Source organism: Schistocerca americana, chromosome 1 (assembly GCF_021461395.2).
Source record: "Schistocerca americana isolate TAMUIC-IGC-003095 chromosome 1, iqSchAmer2.1, whole genome shotgun sequence".
NCBI lineage: Eukaryota > Metazoa > Arthropoda > Insecta > Orthoptera > Acrididae > Schistocerca > Schistocerca americana.
Genome location: NC_060119.1, coordinates 503,889,762 through 503,913,630, shown reverse-complemented (window position 1 = coordinate 503,913,630; position 23,869 = coordinate 503,889,762). Strand labels below are relative to the sequence as shown.

The window sequence follows — 23,869 nt, the reverse complement described above, 5'->3', positions numbered from 1 at the left end:
TTTCTTATCAGAATCGACAGAAAACCAACGGTATCAACGATAGTTCAGGTACACATGCCGCCGTCGCAAGCTCAAGATGACGATATAGAGAAATTATATGAGGACATCAAAGGGTAATATAGAGCATAAATGGACTTGAAAATCTAATAGCCATGAGGGACTGGAGTGCAGTTTTTGACGAAGGAGTAGAAGAAAAGGTTATAGGAGAATATAGCCCTGGTACAAGGAATGAGAGAGGAGAAAGACTGAGTTCAGTAATAAATTTCAACTACTAATAGCGAATACTCTGTTCAATAATCACAAGAGGAGGAGATATACATGGGAAAGGCCGGATGATACGGGAAGATTTGAGTTAGACTACATCACGGTCAGACAGAGATTCCGAAATTAGATATCGGATTGTAAGGCGTACCCACGAGCAGATACAGACTCAGATCACGTTGTAATAGTGAAGAAGGGTAGGCTGAAGTTTAAGAGATCAGTCAGGAAGAATCAATACGCAAAGAAGTGGCATACGGAAGTACTAAGGAATGACGAGATACGCTTCAAGTTATCTATGGCTATAGACACAGCAACAAGGAGTATCTCAGTAAACAGTATAGTTGAAAAAGAATGGGCGTTTCTAAAAATGGCAATCACGGAAGTTGGAAAGAAAAAAAAGATAATTGCGAAGAAACCGTGGGTAACAGAAGAAACACTTCAGTCTATCGATGAATGAAGAAAGCACAAGAATGTTCAGGAAGATTCAGGAATACAGAAATACGAGTTGCTAAGAAATGAAATAAATAGGAAGTACAGGGAAGCTAGGACAAAATGGCTGCATGAAAAATCTGAAGAAATCTAAAAATAAATGATAGCCGGTGGGACATGTAGGAAAGTCAAAAACCCTTCGGTAAAATTAAAAGCAAGTGTGGCAACATTAAGAGTGCAACGGGAGTTCCACTGTTACATGCAGAGGAGAGAGCGGATAGGCGGAAAGAGTACATTGAAGGCCTCTATGAGACGGAAGATTTGTCTGATGTGGTAGAAGAAGAAACAGGAGTCGATTCAGAGGAGATACTTCATCCAGTATCAGAATCAGAATTTAAGAGAGCTTTGGAGAACTGATTAACAAATGAGGCAGAAGGGATACATAACAGTCCATGATAATTTCTAAAATCGTTAGGGGAAATGTCAACAAAACGACTATTAACGTTGGTGTGTAGAATGTATGAGTCTGGCGACGTACCTTCTGATTTTCTGAAAAAAACTTCCACACAATTCCGAAGACTGCAAGAGCTGACAAGTGCGAGAATTATCGTTCAATTAGCTTAACAGCTCATGCATCGAAGTTACTGACAAGAATAATATACAGAAGAACGGAAAACAAAATTGAGGATGTACTAGTTGACGATCGGTTTGGCTTTTGGGAAGGTAAAGGCACCAGAGAGGCAATTCTGACGTTGCGCTTGATAATGGAAGCAAGACTAAAGAAAAATCTGACCACGTTCATAGGATTTGTTGACCTGGAAAAGACGTTCGACGATGAAAAATGGTGCAAGATGTTCGAAATTCTGAGATAGATAAGCGTAAGCTACAGGGAGAGACGGGTAGTATACAATATGTACAAGAGCCAAGAGGGAAAATAACAAGAGAGGACGACCAAGAACGAAGTGTTCGGATTAAGAAGTGGGTTTGACAGCGATTTAGTCTTTCGCCCCTACTATTGAATCTGTACATCGAAGAAACAATTATGGAAATAAAAGAAGCGTGCACGATTGGAATTGAAATTCAAGGTGAAAGGATATCAATAATACGATTCGCTGATGACTTTGCTATCCTGAGTGAAAGTGAAGAGGAATTACATGATCTGCTGAAATGAATGTGAATAGTCTAATGAGTACAGAATATGGACTTAGACTAAGTCGAAGAAAGACGAAAGTAATGAGAAGTAGCACAAATGAGAACAGAGAGAAATTTAACGTCAGGAATGATGGTGACATAGTAGATGAAGTTAAGGAATTCTACTACATGGGCAGCAAAATAACCAGTGACGGACGGAGCAAGGAGGACTTCAAAAGCAGTCTAGCACTGGCAAAAAGGGCATTCCTGGCCAAGAGAAATCTATTATTTTCAAACACAGGCCTTAATTTGAGGAAGAAAATTATGAAAATGTACGTTTGCAGCACAGTATTGATGGTACTGAAACATGGACCGTGGTAAAATCTGAACAGAAGAGACTCCAAGTATTTCAGATGTGGTGCTACAGACCAATGTTGAGAAAGAGGTGGGCTGATAAGGTAAGGAATGAGGAGATTTTGCGCAAAGCCGGAGAGAAAAGCTGTAGTTGGAAAACACTGACAAGGAGAAGGGACAGGATTATAGGACATATGTTAAGACATCAGGGTATGACTTTCATGGTACTACAGGGAACCTTAGTGGGCGAAAACTGTAGAGGAAGACAGAGATTAGAATAAATCCAGCAGATAGTGGAGGACGTTGGTTGCAAGTGCTGCTCTGAGATGAAGAGTTTTGCACAGGAGAGGAATTCGTGGCGGGCCGCATCAAACCAGTCAGAAGACAGAAAGGACACGCGTACAAAAGACAATGGCGCAGAGAAGGCGAAGCGCCTACCATCCCAAATCATACGTGGCCGTGGGCTCCTTGGAGCCTCTCTGCACCTGGAACATAGAAGACATTATGCGAATGCCACCAAAAGCCATTGTCAGAGAGGAAGGGACGTTGGGCAAGCAGCCCATGGTTAGGTGACCAGTAGGCATGCAGGCATTCGCAGATGAACGAAAGGTTTCAGTTTCACTCATTCAAAGAAGAGACCTCAGTGCAGGATTTACGACACACCTATACACCTCTGACGTCGGTCAGTAATTTGGTTCTGAGCCATGTGACAGAAACTACAGCCGGTAGCACCTGCCCACACCGAGCTCTCACCGCAGTCACTGCCGCCTAGACCGAGCGAGGTGGCGCAATGTTTAGCACACTGGACTCGCATTCGGGAGGACGACGGTTCAATCCCGTCTCCAGCCATCCTGATTTAGGTTTTCCGTGATTTCCCTAAATCGTTTCAGGCAAATGCCGGGATGGTTCCTTTGAAAGGGCACGGCCGATTTCCTTCCCAATCCTTCCCTAACCCGAGCTTGCCCTCCGTCTCTAATGACCTCGTTGTCGACGGGACGTTAAACACTAACCACCACCACCACTGCCGCCTAGGTATTTTGCACTACTTGCCGAGACCCAAGCGCGGTTACCGTGAACACCAGAGGCCGATCATCAAACGACTATCGACCGATAAACGACATGCACTACAGCACACCCTTGAAATTATCCATGTCAGTGTTTGCTTAACAGTAACAAAAGTAGCTGGTAACGAGCCTTAGGAATTTTCGTTAGTATAGCAGGCGTATTACAATTTCAACAATACGTTAATATCTTGTGGCCGAAACCAACTTTTATGTGTTTCAACATACTTATAGGGAGTTAATGTATATCTTTTAGTGGTGGTAAATACATAATCAGGGGCAAAAGAGGTAGTATGAAATTATACGTGCAAAAAATATATCTTGTTCGTTCTGGGTTTTTCAATAGAATAAACATTGAATTCCTTTGATTGATTATAATAAACCGCTTAATATTATTTAACCCTCGCAACACCAACACTTCTTCCATAACGTGTATTACATAGGAGGGGGGGGGATGGATAGTTTAAGCTCTCACAAAAAAAAAAAAAAAAAAAAAAAAAAAAAAAAAAAAAAAAAAAAAAAAAATAGAAATTTATTAATTGCTGTTCACTATAGTAACAATATACTTTTTAAAGAATTACTGATGCATAACTAGGGTTTAGAACCGGAAAGTATGTTTTAGTTCACTCTTAGCAATACCAATGCATTTTCAAAAACGTGTATCACCAAGGAGAACTTCATGACAATGACAAACATATTTAAAAAATATAGATTTCGTTGATTGTTGTTTTCTTTTGTTCAGAATGTACATTTTATTTTATGAAGAAGTAGGGTTCTGAACCCAAAAACATTGAATATGACATTCGTTGTGAAAAGTCACATCAGTTACCGAGACTTAAATTTTTAGTTTAACTGAAAAATTTAGTACATTTATGGAATCTGGTGGAAGACTTCATCCAAAACAATAAATGCTTTTTACACAAATTTTAAATTGAAAGTACCTCAACACATTACAATATTTTCATAATGTGGGCATAAAGTACTCCTCTCCCCCCCCCCCCCCCCCCTTAGTATGGCGTGGGTTGATATTTTGAAAGCAATAACACATGACTCGTGTGGTGCTGGTAAGTAGTAATGTTGGTGTTATGGGGAGCAAAATACTGTAAGTTCCTGTATGTCTACTAATTTCTCTTCAGATAATTGTAAGAAAACTGGATAAAGATTGTAATCTCTCATGGGACAAACTAAATTTCAGTGGCCGTTGAAAAACATGGTAGACGTATCTTTTTCGCTATGTGATTCTTACCTTGCTACGCATTTTGAGACTGCTGAAATTGTCCTAGGGGCGTTTGGTCCATTACTTCCTCAGACTTTTTACATTGTTACTGTAGCCGACATTTCCGTCGCGAGAGGACAGTAACTGTACTGGCATTTAAAATAAATCTCTTTTATTCTTCAGTCTCAGTTGCATATTTTTTAATAAGTGACACGTTTCAGTCTCTCTGGATCGTCTTCATATGTTCGTAGTTGCGTCAGGTAAAAGTCATGTCTGTGTCAAAACCCCACGTCAGAGTACTGATTGATTTTTCTTGTCATTAGAGAAGTTCTCCGCATTCCATTTTATGACGACATACGTATGGCAAAATAACAAACACTATGGCATTGAATGCACTGTTTAAAGCTAGAATAGAAAAGAATAGGCGTTGAACTTGTTGTTTTTGTCCCTGTTCAGGAGTATTACGTCAGTATTCCTGAAAATAGGTTCTTTTATTCGTAAAGCATTTGGCCACTGTAAAATACAGAAGGTTTCAATTGTTTTGTAATGATGTTTTATAAAAAGTAACTGAAGTAGGTGGATGTGATTCAAACAAAATATTTTGTGAAAATAAAATGATTGTAGCATGCTTTGCCTACACTCATGTTGGTGGAGCATTTAGTTCCGTTATTTATGATTAATTTGCAAATAATGTAGCAATTGTTTCTCAAGTAACAGAAGTCTTAATGGTATAAGAACGCCATCAGGTATCTAGTACTTATAAACTCACCTAACTAAATTTTAAAATCTGCAGATGGCGCTGGATGGATGTAGATAGTTGAGTACATCTCTGATGTTTCGGCTGATATTTAGTGCTGTGTACCTGGAGTCAACCCGAAAGAAATACTGTTCCATATGTGTTTTATGCGACGTCCAGTGTCTATGGAAAGCGTTGGTTTATTCCAACTGCAAAGAAGATGATTTTTAAAATGGAATTTTACGTTCCCATTCGACAGAGGGAAGATTATGGTCGGCATCGAGATCGTTATAGACGGAACAGAAGTTCGGGTTGTTTCAAGATGGGGAGGAAATACGCGGCACTCTTTCAAAAAACCATCCCAGTATTTTCCTGGAGTAATTTAGGGAACTCGCGAAAAACCTAAATCTGGATGGTCCAATGCGCATTTGAACCGTCGTCCTCCCGAATGCGAGTCTAATGTGCTAAACAGTGCGCCACGAAGCTCGGTCATTTGATAGAGCGGTCTCTTACTAGTCTAGTGAGATATTTGTTTTATCGCTATGTATTAAAAGGGACAGTAAAAGAAGAAGAGTCACCAGTCCTCCAGCGGCAACAGCATTACCCGGACTGCGCAGACTGCTAGCACCGTCAACAGCGCCGCCCAGTTGCTACTGGAGTACTTGGTGATTCTTCATGTCCTTCTGTTCCTATTAACAGACTCGGTTAAAAAAAAGTTCTCTGCAGAAATTTGGGAGCGCTCCATCGAATGTGTACGTAAAATTCTGTTGAAAATCATTTCGTTTGTTAACGGAAAACAGAGGGACACCATCCGTCGACAATGGAAGTCGCATGAAAGACGTGATTAGCAGAATTTGTTTGGACTGACTCCGGCCACACACTGCGAAAATGAAATAGCAAATATCCGCCGATACGCCGAGGAAATGCGTCTTGTGTGGGATATCTTCTATAAGCGAAGCTAGTGAAACTCCACTTTCTCATTTCACTCTAGCACCAACAAAAACCACCACGTACTGCTGTTTCACTGTACTGTCTTCAGTGGATGAATCGAAGCATAAAATGAGGGTACAGTAAAATCTACAGTCTCGTCAGTTACACTACTGGCCATTAAAATTGCTGCACCAAGAAGAAATGCAGATGATAAACGGGTATTCATTGGACAAATATATTATACTACAACTGACATGTATTTACATTTTCACGCAGTTTGGGTACATAGATCCTGAGAAATCAGTACCCAGAACAACCAACTCTGGCCGTAATCTTGGATGGCGTGTACAGGTACAGCTGCCCATGCAGCTTCAACACAATACCACAGTTCATCAAGAGTAGTGACTGGCGTATTGTGACGAGCCAGTTGCTCGGCCACCATTGACCAGAAATTTTCAATAGGTGAGAGATCTGGAGAACGTGCTGGCCAGGGCAGCAGTCGAACATTTTCTGTATCCACAAAGGCCTGTTCAGGACCTGCAACATGCGGTCGTGCATTATCCTGCTGAAATGTAGGGTTTCGCCGGGATCGAATGAAGGTTAGAGCCACGGGTCGTAACACATCTGAAATGTAACGTCGACTGTTCAAAGTGCCGTCAATGCGAACAAGAGGTGACCGAAACGTGTAACCAATGGCACCCCATAGCATCACGCCGGGTGATACGCCACTATGGCGATGACGAATACACGCTTCCAATGCGCGTTCACCGCGATGTCGCCAAACACGGATGCGACCATCATAACGCTGTAAACAGAACCTGGATTCATCCGAAAAATGTTTTGACGTTCGTGCACCCAAGTTCGACGTTAAGTACACCATTACAGGCGCTCCTGTCTGTAATGCAGCGTCAAGGGTAACCTCAGACGTGGTCTCCGAGCTGATAGTCTATGCTGCTGCAAACGTCGTCGAACTGTTCGTGGAGATGGTTGTTGTCTTGCAAACATCCCCATCTGTTGACTTAGGGATCGAGATGTGGCTGCGGATAAGATGCCTGTCCTTTCGATTGCTAGTGATACGAGGCCGTTGGGATCCAGCACGGCGTTCCGTATTACCCTCCTGAACCCACCGATTCCATATTCTGCTAACAGTCATTGGATCTCGACCAACGCAAGCAGTAATGTCGCGATACAATAAACCGCGATCGCGATAGGCTACAATCCGACCTTTATCGAAGTCGGAAACGTGATGGTACGCATTTCTTCTCCTTACACGTGGCATCACGTTTCACCAGACAACGGCGGTCAACTGGTGTTTGTGTATGAGAAATCGGTTGGAAACTTTCCTCATGTCAGCACGTTGTAGGTGTCGCCACCGGCGCCAACCTTGTGAGAATGCTCTGAAAAGCTAATCATTTGCATATCACAGCATCTTCTTCTTGTCGGTTAAATTTCGCATCTGTATCACGTCATCTTCGTGGTGTAGCAATTTTAATGGCAAATAGTGTATTTGCAGCCACAGCCAGAAGCAAATACGCTTCCACGAAAATAAGTTGTAAAATTTTAGACTACCCTTAACGTACAATTAGTACGTCTTAGAGGGTTATCAAAGTTTGTTTAAACGTTTCAATACTTACACATCCAGAATTGTCCATCCGAAACTGACTTCAGGCAATGACAGTGATTGTCAAAACGAATTATAAGCAGCAATTACAATTAATTTCAGACAGCTTTATTTTAGTTTTCAATGTGATATAATTGTACGTTATAGCTAAGTTTATAGTCCTTAATTCTAATTTTTTTAGAGTGACCAATGACAAAGGAAAGCTCTCAGAAATAATGCTTTCGACTTTTGTGTGACCCGAGGACAAAAAAAGTATACATTAGCTTTGTATTGAGAAGGACTTGCCATTGGGCCCGTTTTTCAATTCTCGGTTGAAGACGACAGTACTCATTAGGAATAATACTCTTCCAACTGAAAGCTCTGAACGAACCACAAGCTTGAAACAAACTTTGGTTTTCCCTTCACAAATTGATGAACCATGAAAAATTTGCTTCTTTGCTTTGTGATTGGCCACAAGGAGTTTATGTTATGAGATCTATTTAATTTTCTATTTACCAACCTCTACTTAAACTGTAATTACTGTCTAGAAATTATATAAGAATATGACACTTGGGTATCGAAAAAATATGTTTTACTACTAGTTATAGAAATGCTACATGCGATATTGCGATGCAGACACACAGATAAGAAATATGTATTACAGCATGCCAATCTAAATAACTTCTTACATTTAGAACAATACATTATTTAACACAAAATGTCAGATGCAGAGACTTGCCATAGTTTGTATTCTGTCTTGAAATATTGTATCACTTTTAATCACAAAAATTTTATTATCTAGAGGAAAGTTACAGAATTTTGTTTAGCCATTACGTTACGAAATCATGAGTTTAATCAAGAATTTGAGAGTAAAATAAAGTTTTAGTTCTGACATCTTTTTCATTGGTAGCACAGTTTTAAATTGACTATGGTTGTGCTTGTATTATGTATCTGTGGGAACTTTTGTGATCATAACTAACAGCTGAATCTTTATGCTCCAAAACACTTTGACTATATGTCGGTCCACCCCTACAATCTTATTTGTTCTGTCAATCTTCCATTACACATCCAGAGACTTTGAGAGGGACGTGACTACCTTATTACATCACTTAACAGCTCTTCTAGCTTTCGAGTGTGTTGAAAACGGAAAGGTATTTTATTTACTAACAGCTGGCCGTATTAACGTGACTTATTAACGTGACTCGATAGCGCATGAGCGTAAAATAAGTGCAAGACGCAGTTTATGATCAGTCTCGCGTATGTTTAAGGAGACTGAAAGACTACCAACCATTTATCACACTGCCAACTGAGTAACTATTAGATTCAGGACGTTCAGTGTTGACGGATCGCTTTCATGTGATTATGTTTTTGAAAATAACATTTTGGTGAAAATAAGGAGTGGCGAGATTGTAGCCTTACACAAGGTGGAATCAGTTCTCTTAAAATAATAAAGTACGAGTAATGTGTTACTTCAATAAAGGGAGTGTAAATTCATCCATTATTAACAAATACATTTCGAATAAGGGATACTTTATTTATCAGAGATTATTTTAAGTAACTTTCAAGCCTTTGCTTTCACGTTGCAGATTGCGGCTCAGCGATGTTATACAATATCTACTAAGGCCATGGTCTTGGTCACGTGGAAGAAAATCGCTGGGCATTGTAGCATTGACGAGGCGAAATTTCTGATCCTAGCGTTGCAGTCGAATGGAAGTAGTAAAAATCTAGAGGAGTGGCGTTAAGTTGAATCGAAATGAATAAAAGATATGATATTAATGAAGATAATGAGAACAGCAGTGTAAATATTGTGAGAAAAAGGATATTAACTCGTTAACACGAGTGGAAAGATTGTGATAAGCAGTTATTAAGTAAGTAGGACTTGATTAACAGCAGGCTGAAATTAACAACAGCGTGTGAATAATAATAAACGTAATTCTCGTGTAAGGTGTTTCAGGTAATTTTCGCGAATTTCAGGGTGAGTGATTCAGAATGACACTAACCCGAGTGAAAATGATACTATAACATTAGTGATGCGTGTGAGAGTGAACTGGGAATGTTTATTGTATAAACATTGCTATGTACAGGGTGAATCGCCTAAAACTTACACCGCAAATATTGCGGAAATGGAAACTGCTACTGATGTGTGCTTTTCACAGAACGGATTAGTAGTCAAGGGAGTGTTCTGTTAGGCAATCAAATGATTTAATAATACTTCAAAAGTATAATTTTGTGCAAAAATACACTTTTTTAAATGAAGCAATGGCTGGTGACATTAACAAACTAAAATTAGCGTAAATTAGAATGTCAGCAGTGTTTTTGCAGAATTATAGTGCGAGTCCTTTACGAGATATCGTATTTCGAAAGATTCCATACGAACGCTTGTAGACTACCTGCCTGAGCACACACTAAAGAACAACACACGTGCGTACACAGTTATGTGGATTCTCATCAATGACGAGGAAATTGACTACCACATACCGTGTTCAAAGTGGCCACCGGCTGCAGCAATACACGCCTCCAGTATGGTTGGGAATGAACGCTGCACAAATACTAGCATTTCAGTGGAGATGTCTGAGGAAGCTGTAGGACATCGTAGCATATCATCGGGTGTAGATGGTACGTCCTCGTAGATAGGTCTTTCAGCTTTCCTCACAGAAAAAAGTCTACAGGCGTCAAATACAGGGAACGGGCAGACCAAGGTGCAGGTCTTCTACGTCCTATCCAACGATTTGGAAGCAATCCGGTGAAGACATGCTGTAGTACTCCGTGCGCTATGGGCTGGACAGCCTTCTTGTTGGTACCACAGGCACCGCCTAGTCAGCAGAGGAACTTGTAGCATCCGTGGAAGATGGTCTGTTAGGAGACTGCGATACTTGTACGAGTTCAGTGATCCGTCTATAAGCTGATAATTCACTACCCCACACCACACGTTTGCACTCTGTGGACGCCAACGTTCTACCTGACGAAGCCAACGGAGTTCTTAGCAGACCAATAGTGCATGTTTGAGTGGTTTACCTTACCATGATTGGTAAATGTGGCGTCATTACTGAACAAGATGCGTGATACATCTGGAGTATCTTGTCTTACTGTTCATGTACAGAAGTTAACACGACTCTCATAGTCGCTTCATGAGGCTCCTGATGGAGAGACAGTAATAAGGATGGAACCTATGTCGATGGAGTATGCGTAGGGCACTTGCCAGATTCATGCCACTTCCTTGTGTGACTGTGTGGAAGCTAAAGTGCGGATCAACTGCAACAGCAACAAGAACATTAATTTCCCCATCTTCTGTCGTCACCTCTTTGCTTTTCTGTTACGTTGCCTGGGTATCCACCACTTTCACGTAACTGGTTGCAGATTGAAGCGTTTGATAAATAACTGTCGAGATGGTTGACGTCTATTGCGATATCTTTCGGCACACAACGTAGAAGAACGAACTGCATTCTCCCTACACTCTCTATACAATATGAGCATATCGACTTTTTCTGCATTGGAAATCCCAGCGTCCATTCACGACCTGCTGCTAGGATCCTCACACACTAAGAATTCGCAGTGCACTCAGGAAACACGCAAGCATACTTAAGCTTAACAACATCGTACCTAGCATCCACGCAGGTTGAACGGCACGAATAGTGTCGGTGTAGAGACTTTTCAAAATACGATATCTCGTAAACGACTCGCACTACAATCCTGCGGCCGGCCGGTGTGGCCGTGCGGTTAAAGGCGCTTCAGTCTGGAACCGCGTGACCGCTACGGTCGCAGGTTCGAATCCTGCCTCGGGCTTGGATGTGTGTGATGTCCTTAGGTTAGTTAGGTTTAATTAGTTCTAAGTTCTAGGCGACTGATGACCTCAGAAGTTAAGTCGCATAGTGCTCAGAGCCATTTGAACCATTTTTTACAATCCTGCAACAAACACCACTGACACTCTATTTTACCCTACGTTTAGTTTCTTAATGTTAATATTCATTGTTCCTTTTTTTTTAAAGAAGTTGTGCACAGGAAATATACTTTCTAAGTGTCATTGTAATCTGTTGATTAGCTAAAATTGCGAGCCTCTGGCAGCCAGTTTGTTCTGTAAAAGCCGCATATCAGCAGGACTTCCCATTTCCGCAATATGTGAATTGCAAGTTTTAGATGATTCAACCTGTACAGCTATTTTTCTTGTTCTGAATTACTGAATACAGATTATATAGGCTATCTCAAATGACATGGAAGAAAAACTATTTTTAACACGAAACAGGGTGCGTACTAGGCCTGCGGTCACAGCTCTTAACCTTCCCATGTTTACCTCTATCTGAATTCGTCCCTCCGAACTAAATAATTATGATTGTCTTTAATTTAATTTGCTACTGATAGCGTCCATGAAACACCGATCGAAGTGTGGTGGAAGATTACAAAGTGTCTATTAAAGTGTAGCCGTGACGGTTTAATGACACGCGTCCCACACACTGCTCGAGTGCGTACAACATATGGAATGACTAGGCAGTTCCTTGCGCTGGTTAAATGCTGTGCTGGAGTGACGTCACTGCTGTTCTTGTTAACGTGCACTGTGGAGTGATCGGAACTGACTGTCCTGGCCATTAGAAGGCCGAACAATCCCTTGTGCCGTAGTTATATCCTTGAAATGTTTAAGAGGGAAAAAAGTAAGAAAAAGTGAATTCTTCAGTATAATTACCTCACAAGGCACAGAACACCGCTTGGAATTCATGTCGCACGGAAGCAATGGAATGTAACACAAACATGTTGAACCCACCAGATAAAATATTAGTGAAAGCACAGTGGTCGCTTTGGAGCGTTGTAGATGATGTAGAATCAAGGCATGAAAGTGACGTGATGTGTATGTGCCAGTTGATTGGATGGTATCAGCGCAGAAAAAGGAATCTACGTGAAGATGTGATAGGATGGAATGAGCTATTTTGTTTGGACGTTACCCGATCTGATGGCGTATCAATGCGTGCTGTCCAAATTGTCTATTACGAACTGTTTACCACTCGCAGTCATGTAACGCTGCGCAAGTAGAGTGGTTGTAAAAAGATCTTAACGGGCGCGAACCGGAGATCACGACTTGCCAATGATAATCGGTTTCAAACCCAACAGAATCGCTTATGTCAGTGAATAAAGGCCCACCTCAATCAATTTCTGAGCGAACATTCCGAAGTGAACTGCATGCAGTGAGCGTCTGGAGTCAGTATCTGCAACAAGGCAGTTGCTATGAAAAACACAGAAAGCTGGGTGTCTTTAATTAGCCAAAGAACACAGAAACTGTAGAGTAGCTGACAGTCGCGACTTCGTCTGTTTCCACACTCTGCTAGGTGTCGAGTGCATTGTCGGGCCATTCACGCGTTGGACTGGTACTATTTGGAGGTCGTAGGTCACGCTGCAGGTGGTTCTATGGAGCTTTTGGGCAGTCATAACTTCGGCTCACTCACTCATGAACCAGGAAGTTTGTTCCTCTTTTTTCTTTATGAAGAGTAAGCTATGGACATTCCCTGGCTGACAAGAGCCGCGTTCACAAGGCTCACGCATTTGTTCCTGCTATGATGAACACTCAGGTAACTAGTCATCCCTCGACTGGCTCAGTGAATCCTTTGAGCTTAAACTCACGGAAAATATGACAATCATCACTGACACAGCTCCATAGCTCTGAACGATATAATCAGCAGTGAGCTGAAACTTGCGGATTGTATACCTCTACCCATTGAGGACATTTTCTACGCCAGAGGCCGTGTTACACGGTATTGAGGTATCTCGTGGGTTGGCTAACTTTTTCTTTTGTCCCGTGAACTAAGTTGTCGTGAAATACACTCCACAGTTTGTGTGTCGGTGTGGTTTCCCAGCTACGGCAGAGCGTTTGGCTGGCTGTCTGGCTAGCGGCGCGCGGCGGTACTCACGTTGTTGAGCTTGAGCTTGGTCTTGATCTTGTCCTGCTTGTAGTGGCCGGACAGCTGGTAGAGGACGGCGCGGCTCCTGCGGCGGCCGTAGTTGGCGGGCGGCGCCTCGGGGTCGGCGTTGCCGTTCGCGTCTGCGCAGAACAGGCCCGCGCTCAGATTCAAAACTGGCCACAGGCACAAGTCCACACACAATGAGACGGAGCGTCTACGTTCCACACTCTACAAACTAGCATTATCATCTAGGGTAGCAGCAACGGCGCCTTCATGGAACACACTCGCCACTGTCATTACATCTACGTCATTTACCAAATTATCTCGCGGGAAACGTTAGATTTTTGTTATGGAATCAATAGTAGCCTACCACAGTTATAACTTTTATCTTTCTGCTGATGTACCAGCGTCACGTAACTAATGCATCTGTGCCAAGTAGCTACGGGATATTCCACCAACACGCAACGGCATGGAGGTGGAGTAGATTATTGGCCTCGATTGGGGCAGAGCAAAGAACACTGAGCTGCGTGGCCGCAGATGCCGCCGGCAGGGGCGAACCCGTTGGTTTCTCGGCAGCGGTCTATAAACGCACCACGCGGCCCGGAAACCAGTCCACATGCTTCTTACACTACTGGCCATTAAAATTTCTGCAACACGAAGATGAAGTGCTACAGACGCGAAATTTAACCGGCAGGAAGAAGATGCTGTGATATGCAAATGATTAGCTTCTCAGAGCATTCACACAAGGCTGGCACAAGTGACGACAGCTACAACGTGCTGACATGAGGAAAGTTTCCAACCGATTTCTCATACACAAACAGCAGTTGACCGGCGTTGCCTGGTGAAACGTTGTTGTGATGCCTCGCGTAAGGAGGACAAATGCGTACCATCACGTTTCCGACTTTGATTAAGGTCGGATTGTAGCCTATCGCTATTGCGGTTTATCGTATCATGATATTGCAGCTCGCGTTGGTCGAGATCCAATGACTGTTAGCAGAATATGGAATCGATGGGTTCAGGAAGGTAATACGGAACGCGGTGCTGGATCCCAACGGCCTCGTATCACTAGCAGTCGAGATGACAGGCGTCTTATCCGCATGGATGTAACGCAACGTGAAGCCACGTCTCGATCCCTGAGTCAACAGACGGGGACGTTTGCAAGACAACAACCATCTTCACGAACAGTTCGACGACGTTTGCAGCAGCATGGACTATCATCTCGGAGACCATGGCTGCGGTTACCCTTGACGCTGCATCACAGACAGGAGCGCCTGCGATGGTGTACTCAACGACGAACATGGGTGCATGAATGGCAAAACGTCACTTTTTCGGATGAATCCAGGTTCTGTTTACAGCATCATGATGGTCACATCCGTGTTTCGCGATATCGCGGTGAACGCACATTGGAAGCGTGTATTCGTTATCGCCACACTGGCGTATTACCCGACGTGATGGTATGGAGTGCCATTGGTTACACGTCTCGGTTACCTCTTGTTCGCATTGACGGCACTTTGAACAGTGGACGTTACATTCCAGATGTGTTACGAGCCATGGCTCCACCCTTCATTCGATCCCTGCAAAACCCTACATATCAGCAGGATAATGTACGTCCGCATGTTGCAGGTCCTGTAGGTGCCTTTCTGGATACAGAAAATGTTCGACTGCTGCCCTGGCCAGTACATTCTCCAGATTTCTCACTAACTAAGTCGTCTGGTCAATGGTGGCCGATCAACTGGCTCGTCACAATACGCCAGTCACTACTCTTGATGAACTGTGGTATCTTGTTGAAGCTGCATGGGCAGCTGTACCTGTACACGCCATCCAAGCTCTGTTTGACGCAATGCCCAGCCGTATCAAGGCCGTTATTACGGCAAGAAGTGGTTGTTCTGGGTATCGATTTCTCAGGATCTATACACCCAAATTGCGTGAAAATGTAATCACATGTCAGTTGTAGTATAACATGTTTGTCCAACGAATAGCCGTTTATCATCTGCATTTCTTCTTTGTGTAGCAATTTTAATGGCCATTAGTGTATGAAGTACTCCAATAAGAGTACGCTTGTTATCTCCCGTAGGGTTGGATTTCAGTTCGGATGCAGCTGGAACTGTTTTGTACTTGTATACTGCTTACGACGGACTTGGTATCTATTCTGGAACTTTCCGCGCGGGGTAGCCGCGCGGTCTTGGGCCTCTTGTCACGGCTGCCCCCGTCGCAGGTTCGAGTCCTCCCTTGGGCATGGATGTGTGTCGTCCTTAGCGTAAGTTACTTTTATATTAAGTAGTGTGTAATCTGAGGGACCGATGACCTCTGCAGTTTGGTCCCATAAGATCTACCACAAAATTTTCTGGTATTTATCTGTTTGCAGCTTCCAGGATGAAGTCGCCCTTCGCCAACTCCGGGCTTGTGTCGTTTAGGTATGAATGTGTTCTGCACCAGTATGAACTTTACGCCGAGCGCCTCGTAGCTGGATTCGAGTATAGTGTTCGTTACGAACAACTTCATTTTCTCTTCTCTCAGTATTGCTTTCAATTTTTTCAATACCTATTTATATATTTTTTGCCTTTCTTTTGTCGTCGTTGTCACTGATTTGTCATTTATTCTCCTTGAAAGCATCCTAAATTTAGTATTCCAATTCTAAAAATGTTTCTCTCTGTTTTTTCTATTCTTTGAGGCTTTTCTCCTACTTAATCATTTTTGTAACCCATACTGTTGGTAAGTACTTTCTCCAGTAATACTGGTATCTTTCATTAGCGTTTTCAGATACATTCGGCAGATATGACCGGAGAAAATTAACCTTCGCTTTGTCACTACTTTTGATATTTCCTGTATATTTTACGGTAATTTTTCACATTACACATTACTCAACCATATGTAATTTGTATTGCACCTATTAATTTTCTAATAGCCCGTTTTTTAGATGCCTCTAGATTTTTCAGCTCATACTTCAGCATTCACATGCATATAAACATTCTGCTGTTACCACTGTGGTGTAGTAGTCTACTTATGTTTATGCAGATATGCATTTCTTGTAGTACATATCTATAATTAAACTGTATTATCTTTGATTTTATTAACTCTTATATCAGTTGCGAATTTTTAGTTGATTTTTGTGTATGCTTTACTTCATTTATTTATATTTCATATTTCTTCGCTGTTGCTTACGAGGTACAGACCTATTCTCAACTGCTCTCTCTCATGTATTACAGCCAGGCTGTCGACCTGCTGCCTGTCAACAGCATAGGACAAGCTTTCTTAATAAGTTTAGTTTAACTGAGGCCAATGGTGATGTTAGAATCCAGTTCGATAGCGTAGATGTGTACATGAATGAGCCCTTGAAAACTGGACGGCAACCCCGAAACTAGAGGCGGAAAAAATAAAAGAAATATAAATAAATGAAATATAAATAAAATGTGTCTATGGGACTTCTGTTTCCAAGACTAATACATTTTCCGCTACGAACCTACAGTAAAATTGTGTATCGAAAATACTGGAGAAGATCACGTGAAATATTAGACTTTAATGGTGTCGTAACCAAAATTATGCTCAGCGGAAAGCAAGTTATGGATAAAGAATTAAAATCGCACTAATATCATTTAGATTTGATAAGTTTTCTTACCCGCTGATCGACAAGGAGACGTCTATCGTATCAGAATTAATATCGTTGTGTAGTCACATCATGCTTTAGAACAAGTAACATTTCTATTCAGAATTCAGTCGGTCCGAGGTCTTGATAAAAGAAGTATTATTTTTTTGGCAGGACGTCTTTGGAAAGGGCTGGAAAACGACCATATCCTGTTGTAACTGGTTCTTTCATTTAAGTATCTTTAATTTACAATTACTGTATCATGTTGGACAGAAATATGGACACTGACGCAGAAAATGAAAGAAAAGCTTCACGAACTCGAAATTGTGTGTTCTGGGGAAGGAGTTTCAAGAATACAGAACCGGTCAGGGAAAGGAATGAGCGGTGAAAATAGATTCAGTATTTGTACAGTGAATAGAAAGGAAACAACTAGAATGGCATTGTCACGTAAGACCTACAGATGGAAAAATACATCTCGGAAAGTGTGGATATGGGACATGGAGCCGTCCAGGAAGGTGGATGACAGGTAGACCTTGGAAGCACTGGAATGTAGGAATTACAGAGGCTAAGCAGAAAAGATTGCCGTCAGAATACACTTGGGTTATGGCGTGCAGATTGGGTAGTCGTGGACGGCCAAAGACACTGTAAAACAACCGCCTCCTCTCCCCTCCCCGCTCAAAAAGAAAAAAAGTATAAACAGGCTACACACTTAATTCATCCCTTAATTCATACCTTGCAATATATTAAAAAAAATGAAGTGCCGTGTTTGGAGTCCAACTTAGATTGCAGAGCCCCATCCGACCATCTGAGAATGGGCTGGGTAGGTAAGGACTTATCACACCTAACAACAAGATGCCAACGGGGTACCATAAGCGCCTTGATTCGGGACAACACGTCGTTGCCAAAGTCAACTTTAGTGAACAAAATCGTGTGGATTAGAGGGATCACATGCGACTATCGACGATTGTAGAGGAGGCTAGGTGAGTCACACCGCAACAGTTCCTCACGTAGCCAATGTTGGAGAGCGACCAGCAAATAGTCATTCCATCCAAAATCGCCTCCTATGTGTGAGATGCCAAAATCTGACATTCGTGCCTCTTAATGGTTGAGATGTGATACTGTAGTAGGATATTGCAAATTATATGGACGGGTAATCGGTGAGGAATGGAACCAGAAGAATACTGACAAGAATCTGGGGCGTGTTAAGACATCAAGGAAGAGCTTCCATGAGTGGTAGTAAAAGTACCTGTAGGGGATAAAAACTGCAAAGGAAGACAATAATGGAGAATTCAGGATGCTTTTGAATGAAGAGATTTGTCGCAGGAGAGGAATTCGTGGGACGCTGCGTCAAAATACTCCCACTCTAAAGACTGATGATAAAGGAAAACGATAACAGACAGCCACGGATTTAGAAAAATAAAACAGTGTAGATATGAAGTCTGCAGAGGTTGACTTTTAGTCGGTCGGGGGAAGCTTGCAGAAGTTCGTTGACCGTGCTCTGTCAGCAAGTGGCACTCACACACGACAGTTCAGACTCCTGGCAGCAAGTTCTTGCTGCCGACAGAAAGTGACAGAACGTCACAGTCTGCAGGAGTCCTTCACACACGAAATTCTACTATATACAGTTCCGGCAGCCACATCACCAAGTGTTTGCGAAGCTCTAGTTCACACTGTGACAGCCGGGTTAGCAGAAAGAAGGAAGATTAGGAACCTGAAGACAATATACTTACACTATGATGGACTTGAGAAAGCGTTCAGCAAAAGCTTCAGCAAGAAAGATGTTGATTCTGTGAACTCAGGTAGCATTTATAAGCTTTACATCAGAAGCAGCACTGACGTCAGTCAGTGGACGTTTTTTTCTCACTCAGAGCGCAGATGGCTCTGGAGGAAGAAAGGCAGGTAATTGTTTAATGTCCTGTCGATGCCGATGACATTAGAGGCAAGGCACAAGCTCGATCTTGGAAAGAATGGGGAAGGAATCGGCTGTAAACTTTTAAAACGCACTTGCCTTAACCGATTTAGAGAAACCGTAGGAAAACTAAATCTGGATGGAATTGCAGACATCTGATCAGACCACCTTATTGTATGACTTGGTTTCGTCACGAATGTCAACAGGAACTGTTATTGCTCAGTCCAACAGTGAAATACACTCTAAAAAAATGAGAATGTACCACGAAGAAATTATTCGAATGCGACAGAAATCGGTAGGTGTGATGCTCATATACAGACAAACAAATGATTACAATTTCAGAAAAGTTGGATGATTTATTCAAGAGAAAGAGCTTGACTAATTGGGCAAGCCCATAATGCGTTGGTCCACCTGTGGCCATTTTGCAAGGTGTTATTTGGCTTGGCATTAATTGATAGTATTCTGCATTCCAATTTCTGCCAATTCATCCCTACGTCGACGATATTTTACGCTTCGTTTTGTTGCCCTTCGTGGAAAGCCATCCTGGCTTATATTTCAGCAAAGTAATACCTGTCCCCACACGCTGAGTGTTTCTACTGCTTGCCTTGGCGAGTGCCAAATTCTACCTTCGCCAGCAAGGTTTCCGCATTTCTTCACACCTGCGAACGTTTGCGCTATTATGGAAAGGGTCTACCAACCATTTCCGGATTCTGACGATCTAACGAGCCAATTGGACAGAATTTGGCACGATATCACGTAGGAGTACATCCAACAACTCTGTCAAAACAATCCCCAGTGGAATAACATCTTGCAAGATGCCCAGATGTGGACCAATGCATTATTGGCTTGCTCTATTGGTCAAGCCCTTTCTCTTGAATAAATCACCCAGTATTTTCTGAAATTGTGATCATTTCTTTTCCTGATCATGTTCATCTCATCTACCGATATCCGTCCCATTCGGCTAATTCCTTCGTGATGTGTATTTTTTTCCCTTAGAGTGTATATTGTAAACAGTAATGTTACTGTAACACCCCGTTGGGATACTCCAAAAATTACTTTTACATCTGTCGATTTCATTCCATGAAGAATAACGTACTGACTTCTGTATCTTAGAATCCAGCATCCTTCTTCTATGGCGCTCTAAATTTCAAGGATCAACAGAGCGAGTAATACTTTAAAAGATGGGGAAGGGAATCCTCCATGCCGTTGACTTGACGCGGCAAGGTCATGTAAATGTTAGCCTACATGGAGAACGTAAATTAGGTTGGACGAACGGCACTTTGGAATCAACTCCTCCAGATTTTGAGTCCTTTGTCTCAGCGCCTGCATTTCGAGTTCCAGCAGCACTGAGCAAATTACAGAGTAGCTGGTTAGTTTCGCTACGAATACGAACAGGACACTGCTCTGAAAATATTAGAGAGACCACCACCATTATTCAGTAATGATAAACAGAATGGATGTAAAAGTTGAATAAGGAGGGTCGCAAAATGAACCATATTATTTTCACCGACGACCACAGCTGTGGTTGCGAATCTTTGACTCTGTTTTCAACGAATAATAAATAAAAAGTGACCTGTAAACGTGGATGAACAGGGAGTAGAACTGTAACGCATTAAGTTGGTTCAGTATGTTATCGTGTTTCACTAAACGTTTATATAGTGCATACACCTCATAAGGTATTGCATTTAGTCGATCAGACGTCGATCAGTAGTGAAAACTCATACAGGTGAAAGTGTATCACTTGAAGGTGTGTCACAATAGCGGCAGAAGCGGTCGAGCAAACATTGATCCCGAATGCCTGTTTACGATCCGCTGCTTACTTCGATATGATTGTCCCAGTTATTACGAATAATCCGCTGGATTTCTGTCGTTCTCATATCAAAATTGAACTGTATAACACTTCCGTTGACGCGGATGAAGAATTACAGAGCGAATTGTGGACTCTTGTCTTTGTTTATGCGATGATATGGGAGTGTTTTAAAGAATCTGTGTTTCAGTGCAGGGACACGCCTAAGGGAGAGATTAGCAGTCAACCGGATTGATAGATCCATGGAAGAAGTTTTAAAAGGATGATGAAAAATGCCTCGTGACTGCTCTTCAAAGCAGAAAATCAAAACGTCTTATCGGTTTATTTACACATAACAGTTTCTCAGGCCGGCCGCAGTGGTCTAGCGGTTCTAGGCGCTCAGTCCGGAGCCGCGCGACTGCTGCGGTCGCAGGTTCGAATCCTGCCTCGGGCATGGATGTGTGTTAGGTTAGTTAGGTTTAAGTAGTTCTAAGTTCTAGGGGACTGATGACCATAGATGTTAAGTCCCATAGTGCTCAGAGCCATTTGAACCATTTTTGAACAGTTTCTCAAAGAATATATTCAAAGACAAAGAATTTGTAAAAGGGAGGGTACAGTAGAAGGTATTCGTTAAATAACCGGAAGTCAAATTCAAGGAATGAAGAGAACAGTGGCGACGTGGGCTCCAGAAAAGCTGGTAATGGAAGCAGAAATTACGTGAATCGAACCTGTTAAAATTTTATACTGTTTCTATATCTTATTATGCTATACAATGCCTCGTTCCTGACACTGCTTCTTCCATTATCCACACTGATGGGGAACGTAATACACCATAGGTTTTGGTTTCCGTGTGATATTCAGTATCGCACATTTCAGAGTAATTGGTCCTCACACGTTCGTTTAGCACAACTGATATTCGTTCATTTTAAGCTGCTGAAATTTCTCTAATTGTTAGCTCCTATCGCGGCAATGATAACACAGACCCTTATAAGCAAAAAACAGATTTTGGTAACTTCCGTGATACTGTAGTTGAGAGCCCAGTATCTACGATGAGTAATGTTACAAATCTCTGACTAGAACTCAGACATTAACGCCTAATCAGTTTCTTCGCCTACACTCTTCAGATAGACACCTCCTACACTAGCAGATAGAAAGTTATTCTATCCACGTCAGCAAATATTGTAATGGGAGACAATTTGCTTGTGGGAAAGTTTAATTGTAAGGAAGGAAGCACTATATACTTACATTACTATTTTAAGAAGTGAACTTTGTTTAGCGATAATTTTCGTTAATTTATTATATTAGTGGCAATCGATATTTTCGGTGTTCTATGAAGACACAGTTTGCTATATACACTACAACCAAAAAGTTTCAATTATACACAAAATACTATGTTATTTTATGGTCAATCGATACGTGCTCCTTCTTTCGACTGAAGAAATAGGAGCACTTAATGTGATTTTAATGAGATTCTGACATATTACCACATATTGACGAAAATTTCAATTTTAATTCATTAACTTCTGCATGCATCATTGCAGATCGTGACAAAGTGGAGCGAAAGTTATAATCTAAGTTTTAGTGAAAGGTGTATCTGCATTTTCATGAAGAAATTTACATTTATTTTATCAAACAACTGGCGTTAGGCAAAACACGCACGTTACGCACAACTTTAATGTTTTACACAATTTCTGTAAAGTGAAAATCTTTACTGCATACTTTTCCGAGTCGTGTAAAGAGCGTTCTCGGACAGCTCATAAAATGTGTAGCACTTTTCGCATTTCATAAAATGCTTACAATGACTTCTGCTCTCATCGTGAATGTATGAGTCACTAACAAAGATTAATAAACCTATTGAAGATCTGCACACCAAATATAAGAACGTATCAGTTGTGTGGCATGATTTCAGGTCGTTACTATAAACAAAAGATCTTGGCTTTAATCATTTACTAAACCACCATCCAACCAAAAAAGTAGAAGAAGGATTTTCATCTGCAAAATTATCAATACTTTTTGGAGGCAACGTTCACGTACCCTGCATCGGCTGATATTTCTGTACTCATTGAATTTGTAGGGTGATTTTCCACTGGGCGTGGAAAATCAAAAAACGTACAGATGTTTCTACATGTCTTTGGCAAGAGAGCAGCTTCTTTGCACACTAAATTGTCCTTCAGCTTGGACCAAAATATTTGCAAAGAGTTATTCGTGTTTATCTGAAACGTATTTTTAAGTATTTTAGATAGAGGCTCTCTGTCTCATAATTTTTCATCATCAGTTGCCATGTTTTGAGCAGAACTGTATACACATGACTTCATGTGCAAATTGCAGACCTACACATTTTATGATTACATATCTTCATGATTTATAAGTTAATAGCTGTCCAATCGAAAGGAAATATACAAACAGTAGGAAGTACAAGAAATAAGGGACCGTGCGACAATAATAAACGACCGAGCGAACTACAAGGATTTTTCACTGAAGTGCACTGATGAGCCAAAACATGATGACCACATGCGTAATGGCTTGCTTGTCCATGTTTAGAACTAAGTATATCGCTGATTTTGCGTAACAGGGACCTGACAGTGTGTTGGTAGATTTCTGAAAGAATGTGCCATTAAATGTGTACACACGTGTCATGTAATTCGCGTAAATAACGGGCTGCTGATTTGCGTAAGGGATGGTGTTGCCCGATATCGACCCAGATGTGTTCCATCAGGCGAATTTGGTCGCCTCGACATCAACATGAGTTTACTCTACTCCTCAAACCACTACAGCAGGCTCTGGATCAGAGACACGGATAATTATACTGCTGAAAGTTGACGTCGCCGTCGGGGATAACGTCTAGCTCGAAGGGATGCTGTCAGCATGTCTTCAATTACTACCACAGGTCGCATGCAAGCGCAGAAGAATGTCTCCCTTTGCATAACACTGTTACCACCAGCCTGCGTCCGTGGCGCGCTACACGTTTCGAGCCGTCGTTCACCTCACTGA

At 41.8% G+C, this 23,869-nt stretch overlaps 1 protein-coding gene across 1 annotated transcript in view; it reads right to left on the bottom strand.

The window, feature by feature from the left end:
* Nucleotides 1–23,869, bottom strand: part of LOC124624305 (potassium voltage-gated channel subfamily H member 8) — a 496,049-nt gene that overhangs the window by 363,068 nt on the left and 109,112 nt on the right. The window contains exon 3 of the mRNA XM_047149098.1: nt 13,610–13,740. Coding sequence (XP_047005054.1) covers nt 13,610–13,740 — 131 coding nt within the window. The remainder of the gene's footprint in view (nt 1–13,609; nt 13,741–23,869) is intronic.